General features: G+C 44.6%; 1 protein-coding gene across 1 annotated transcript; it reads right to left on the bottom strand.

Moving 5' to 3' along the window:
- Positions 1 to 5,085: 5,085 nt before the first annotated feature.
- On the bottom strand, positions 5,086 to 6,580 carry LOC110800248 (uncharacterized). The gene is made up of 3 exons (XM_022005549.1): positions 6,356 to 6,580; positions 5,671 to 6,273; positions 5,086 to 5,535 (listed from the first exon to the last, which is right to left on the bottom strand). The coding sequence occupies exons 1-3, from the start codon at positions 6,578 to 6,580 to the stop codon at positions 5,086 to 5,088; spliced, it is 1,278 nt and encodes a 425-aa protein (XP_021861241.1).
- Between the last annotated feature and the right edge of the window lie 269 nt (positions 6,581 to 6,849).

The following is a 6,849-nucleotide window of genomic DNA, read 5'->3' as shown; positions in this document are numbered from 1 at the left end:
TCGAAGGCTTGTTGGAGATGCGTGATGTGATCCGAGGCTTTCTTGGATTTTACAAGCATGTCGTCGATGTATACTTCCATTGTGTCGCCCAGCTGTTTTCTGAACATTTTGTTGACTAGGCGCTGATAGGTGGCGCCTGCGTTCCTTAAACCGAACGACATGACCTTGTAACAATAAGTTCCCCGCTCCGTGATGAAAGCAGTTTTCTCTTGATCTTCTGGGTGCATCAAAATCTGGTTGTATCCACTGAACGTGTCCATGAATGTGAGCATGTCATGTCCCGCGGTAGCATCAACCATGGCGTCGATGTGGGGTAAGGGAAAAGAATCTTTAGGGCATGCTTTGTTGATGTCGGTGAAATCTATGCACACTCGCCATTTCCCATTCTTTTTCCTGACTACGACGACATTGGCCAACCAGTCTGGGTATTTTACTTCCCTGATCTTTCCTGTATCTAGTAGCTGCTGAACTTCATCGTTGATAATTTGGTTGCGTTCTGGAGTGAACTTCCGCCGCTTTTGTTTGACGGGCTTATGTCGGGGGTCGACACTGAGTTTGTGAGTGATGACGTCTGGGCTGATGCCTGACATATCTTCATGTGAACATGCAAAGCAATCCGCGTTGGCTTTGAGGAATGTAACAAGTTCCGACCTGATGTCGTCGGGTACATCACATCCAATAAAAACGACCTGTTCTGGCTTCGCAGGATCCAAGATGATCTCGTCAAGTTGTTCAGATTTGGGCTCTTCGTAGCTTGCTGGTTCGGAATTGGACTGTAATTGCTATAATGAGGATTTATTTGTGGCCGATGGCTTTAGGGCTGCCTTGTAGCACTCTTTGGACTCTTGCTTATCTCCTTTGATTTCTTGAACCCCCCATCGAGTCGGGAACTTGATGGTTTTATGATATGTCGAAGGGATGGCCTTCATGTCGTGGATCCAGGGCCTGCCCAAAATAATGTTTTAAGATGAAGGGCAATCAATAACACAAAACTTTACCTGTTGGTTGATTCCTTGTGCGTAAACAGGTAGGGTAACTTCTCTGAAGGTGGTTTTTGCTTCGCCGCTAAACCCTATTAGCACGGTAGATTTTTTGACGACATCTGTGTCTGGGTTGAGCCCCATCTCCTTGAGGGCGTCGAGCATCATCACGTTAGTTGAGCTACCATTGTCGACAAGGACTCGTTTGATCATGCAGTTTCCAACAGGAATGGATATTACTAAGTCGTCGTGATGTTTGTCCGAGATGTCCCATGCATTAGATTCATCAAAAGATATAGGGGTTAGGTATTTGGCGGCTACGGCTCGGACCGGTCTGTCTATCTCATTTTCTCGGGCATGTCTCTTCGCTGCAGAATAAGTTAAACCACAAATGTCAGAACCTCCAGCAATAAAATTCACAGTTTTAGTATGAGGGGGAGGTGGAGGAGGTCGGGATGGAGAGTTAGAGTTGTCTTTGTTGACAACGCCACGAGCTTTATCTGACATGACGTCCTTGAGGTAACCATTTTTCAGCAGGTAGGCCACTTCTGTTCTCAACGCAACGCAGTCGTTGGTTGTGTGACCGATGTCGGCATGGAAATCACACCATTTAGAGGGATCCTTCTTTGACTCGGGTTTGCTGGACTTTGGTGGCCATTGCACTGCTTTCCCCATCTTCAAGAGGTGGTTCATCAGACCTACAGTGTCAACACATAAAGAATATTCGTTAATTTTTGGAGGCAGATCCGGGCTGTTCTTCTAGTCGGAGTCGTCGTCTTCCTCCACCACTGCTACATGTTGAGGTCGGGAGTAAGGAGCAGGGCGTTCGTTGCTCCTCTTGGGATAGGGCAATCATCTTTCCGTCTTCGAGTAGTCATTACCCCCTTTCCGAGAATGGAGAGTCTCTTCCAACCTAACTTGGGCCATTGCTTTGGCTTGAGCATCTTCGAACGTCTTGCAGGGGTATTTGATTAAATCCCTCCAGAGGTCGGTTTCGCCATACAATCCCTGCCCGAACGCTTCGATAGCCGTCGGGACATCACATTCAGGAACAGTCACCTTCTCCCTGATGAACCGGGCTATATAATCCTTCAGGGGTTCGTCAGGACGTTGGATCACTCGGTATAAGTCGCTTGTCTGCTTCTCTAAACACCTGCTGCTAGCGAACTGTTGGTTGAACATGTTGTCGAGGTGAGCAAAAGAGGTAATGCACCCATTTGGCAGGCTAGTCAACCACTTCAAGGCGGGCCCAACCAATGTCGAACCGAACCCCTTGCAAAGGCTGGCTTCTCTCATGTGTTTGGGAACTGGAATGGTCATCATCCGCTGCTTGTAGGTCAAGATATGCTCCCTTAGGTCGGTCGTCCCGTCGTACATGGGCCTGTTGGGTGGGCTGAATCGTTTTGGGATGTCTATTGCATCAATGGGATCAGCATATGGGGAGTCGGCATAACTGTCTAGGCTAGCTTCTTTGATTGGTGTTGGTACACCAGGGATTTTGTTTATCATAGTCATGATTTGTTGGAGTTGGTGATTGGTGTTCTCACAGATGCTGTTGAGCACCGGGACGAGGGGGCTAAATGTTTCGGGAAGGCTGGCTTGGAGATGTTGATAATAGGTACTCTGCGGGTATACACCATGAGGCTGATGAGGAGTGAACTGCGGCACCACTTGTTGCATGTAAGGGGGCGTTACTTGAGTAGCGTGGGTACCTGCAACATAAGGGAAAGGAGTTACGAAACCGTGACTAACCGGAGCGACTGACCTGTTAAGAGGAGTGTATGGAGAATAGTTTCGAGAAGAGTCAGGTCGCATTAGGGCGTTTGGTAACGCTGCTTGTGGCGCCTGGCTGGCCAGAGGAACTGCCATCAACTGGGGGGGTGCTCCTGGCGCCGAAGTGACTACGTTAACGACAGGTTGGACGACTTGCTGAGAGAAGAACTGGTCCCATGGCATCTGAGCTACAGGCGCTGATCCTTGTGTCTGAAGTGTAGCGGGTAGAGGCATTGACATGGTTACCATTGGGGGAGGTAACGGTCGAGATGCTGGAGCAGAGGCAGGGACCGATACCATGGTGGATGTCGTCATGCCGACTTGAGATGGGGTGACCCAGGCAGCTGTCGCCGATGTACCTGCGGAAGATGGTTGAGTTGGAGGCGGGGGAAGCCAACTCGGGTTAGAGCGGGGCTGATTCGGTAATGGATCGAATTCGCGGATCTGCTGGAGAACAGGACCCCCAGGTTCGCCAAAGGGTACATGGAGGGGGTGATCTGGAGCAGCATCAAGATCCAAGCGGCGGCTCAGCCCAGAGGTGTATCGTCGGTACTGGAACCTGGATCCGGTGGCGATGGAGGCGGTGGACCTGACTTGGGAGTGCAACGCTCCGTTTTCCTTTTGGAGGATGTTGATGCGCTGCTCCATGGGTTCGAAGCGACGAGTGATATCATCGGACGAGCTAGTATTTCCAGCCATGGTGATTGGAATGGTATTCTCGAGCTGCTTTAATTTGATTGTCAGCCCCACGGTGGGCGCCAAATTGTTTTGGGCAAATTCGACTCAGAGACGAACTTGCCTTGATGAAGGTGCTAACAATCGATTGAGCTAGATAATTGAGAATGGTGAGAGCAAGTTGTAATATCATAAGATAATCGTAGGTTTATTGCTTGGAAATCATGTATGTAAAATAGACAAGACTAAGCCATTTTATAGGCATTTACAACAAGAGTGTAACGTTTATGCTCAATTGCTCATAATTAGATAATAAATGCGTAAAGAAGGCCGACTTCATCAAGGGTTTGTAACGTTCGTTTTGAGCCCAGCAGTTGGGAATACCGTTCGAATAATGCCACCTTGCGTCTTGTTGGCAGCCACGTATGCAATGCTTGCCACGTATGCCCATGTCACCAAGAGGGTATTTTCCCCCTAACAATATTCATCTAAATACTAGATTCGTTCACGTACGTACTATTTGTGTGATCCTACGGGTTCAGTCAAGAGTAAGTTGTGGCATTTATAATATTAATGTCACTTGAACTGAAGCGGCCACTAGCTAGACATTTAGATCACTTGATTTCACTGAATAATTAAATACCTTGCTTAATTAATATTGAACCACATTTTTTTTTGCTAAGCAAGTGAGAGATAAAATTAATGATCAAACAAGAAAACAACCTAGGCTAACTCCAAGAAATACGAACCAACTAGGTTGGACCCTATCTACAAGGAGTCAGCAGAAACAAGCTATACAAGGCTGCACAAAACAAAGTAAACTGCCAAGCATTACAAAGACATAAACCAATCACTATCTCTTCTACTGACACTCTTAGGCATAACAGTTTGGATTCTACCTCTCACCACTTGCTTCAACTTAGTCACAGTGTGACTTACAGTAGGAACACAACTCTCCCAGAAACTGGTATTCCTATATTGCCAAATCAGGTACACTGCTGCTACAATGGCTGCATAACATACATGCTTCTTGAATTTGGAACATCTACTATGACCAACTAGCTTGTCTAACCAGATTGGTCAAGTTGTTACTAGTGACTGACACACCCAACGAAGCTTTGACTGCTCTGAGACACTCACTACTGTAAATACATTGAAAAAACAAATGCTGATGGGTTTCATCTCCTTGACTACAAATCAAGCATTGAGCTGACTGGCTAACACCAATTCTGGCCAGCTTTGAGGTGGTCTGATGTCTTGACTGAATGGCTAACCAACCAATAAATCTGTGCTTGGGAATGTTCAATCTATTCCAGACCACTTTGTCCCAATGCACTGTAGGTTTAGTCCGAACTATTTTATCATACACCTGCTTCACAGAATAAGTAATCATTGCCCCTAAATCTGTCTCAGTGAAGAACTGTTTCAACTGATCTTTTGTCTTACAGATTTCCTTCCAATACCAACTTGCAGAAACTGGAGGTTGATACTCCCACCAATCCCCGTCCTTGAGATACACATAAGAAACCCACTTAATCCACACATTATCCTTCTTGTTAACTAATGCCCATACATACTTACCCATTGCTGCAGTATTCCACAAGATGGCATCCCTAAAGCCCAAACCACCAACTTGCTTCCCACAAAAAGTGTTCTCCTAGGCAATACTACTAGGTTTCTGACTGTAAGCTTGTCCACTCCACAGAAAGGCCCTACATATCTTAACAAGGTCTTGCAACACACTCTTTAGAAGCACATAAATCTGAGCCCAGTAAATATGAAGACTCAGCAGCACAGAATTGATCAACTGCATTCTTGCAGAATAGGAAAGATTCTTAGAGCTCCATACCTTAATTCTGGCCATGATTTTATCCACAAGATGACTACATTGAGAAACTGAAATCTTTTTGGAACATATTGGAACACTCAAATACTTAAAAGGAAGTAAACTTCTGATAAAACCAGACACATCTACAACCCTCTGAACATCTCTTTCTGACATACCATGACAATATATGGAGGACTTCTTTTGGTTAGCTTTGAGACCAGAAGAATTAGAAAAAAGCTTAAAAGCTTGAAGTAGTAACAAGATAGAAGGGTAATCACCCTTGCAGTAGAGGATTAAGTCATCAGCAAAGCACAAATGAGTAAGCTTAATCTATCTACACCTTGGATGAAAACTGGAAAGAGGCATATCACACATTTTGTGCAAGATTCTGGACAAATACTCCATGCATATGACAAATAAGAGTGGAGAAATAGGATCACCTTGCCTCAACCCCCTCTTGGAATTAAAGAAACCATGCATGGAACCATTAAACATCAGTGAGAACATGGGGGTGGAAACACACTGCATGACAAGATCCACAAAATGTTGAGGAAATTCCAAGTATTCTAACATTTCCTGAAGAAACTGCCAATCAACAGTATCATAAGCTTTTTGCAAATCAATTTTCATGAGACAACTAGGCTTCACTCCTTTCCTTCCATACTGTCTCACCAAGTCCTGAACAACCATGATGTTATGAACAATGAATCTACCATTTACAAACCCACCTTGGTTTTCAAGAATGAGATCAGGCAGCACTTGTCTAAGTCTCCCACGCAAAACCTTTGTAATACACTTATATAGAGTATTACAGCAAGAGATAAGCCTAAATTCACTCACATCTTTAGGGAACTTAGTTTTAGGGATTGAAGTAATGACTGTATGATTCAGCTCATTCAAAATTTTACCATGTTGCAGCATATCAAGAACAGCAGCAACAACTTCATCTCCAACAATATGCCATGAGTCTTTGTAGAAATGAGAACCAAAAACCATCTGGACCAGGTGCCTTGGCTCCTGGAATAGAGAAAAGAGCAGCCCTAACTTCCTCTTCAGTGTAAGTGGCATTCAGAATTTCTTTGTGATGAGCCTGGCATACAGGGCCTAACTGCACCACTTGTTTTAAAACTGGAGTTCTAGACTCATGTTGACTCCCCAATAACTGCTTATAATAATCCAGAAATGCACCAGCAACCTCAGTAGGATTTTCCTTCCACACACCACCCATATCATGAATACTGTAAATTTGATTTTTCATATTTCTACTTCTGATACTCTGATGAAACAGGGCAGGTTTTTCATCACCATCTCTCAACCAAGCCATCTTTTCTTTTTGGCTCAAAAACTCCAAATATGTTTTATGTTTAACATTATACTCCTTAATGTTCTCAACTCAGCATCAGCTAATTCCAGATTTATGGGATTCTTATGCATAGCTTCTTGAGCTTCAACTAACTCATGATAAGCTTTCAAATCAGCAGCTTGCACATCAGTAAAACCTGTTTTGTTCAGCTCCTTAAGGGCAAGCTTAACTCTTGTCAATTTCCTAACAACAGTAAACATTTTGCTCACTCCAACCTGAGTGTTCCAAGC

This window comes from Spinacia oleracea, chromosome 6 (genome assembly GCF_020520425.1).
Source record: "Spinacia oleracea cultivar Varoflay chromosome 6, BTI_SOV_V1, whole genome shotgun sequence".
Lineage (NCBI taxonomy): Eukaryota > Viridiplantae > Streptophyta > Magnoliopsida > Caryophyllales > Amaranthaceae > Spinacia > Spinacia oleracea.
Note: the sequence above shows the minus strand (reverse complement) of the source record. Positions and strands in the feature narration are given on the sequence as shown.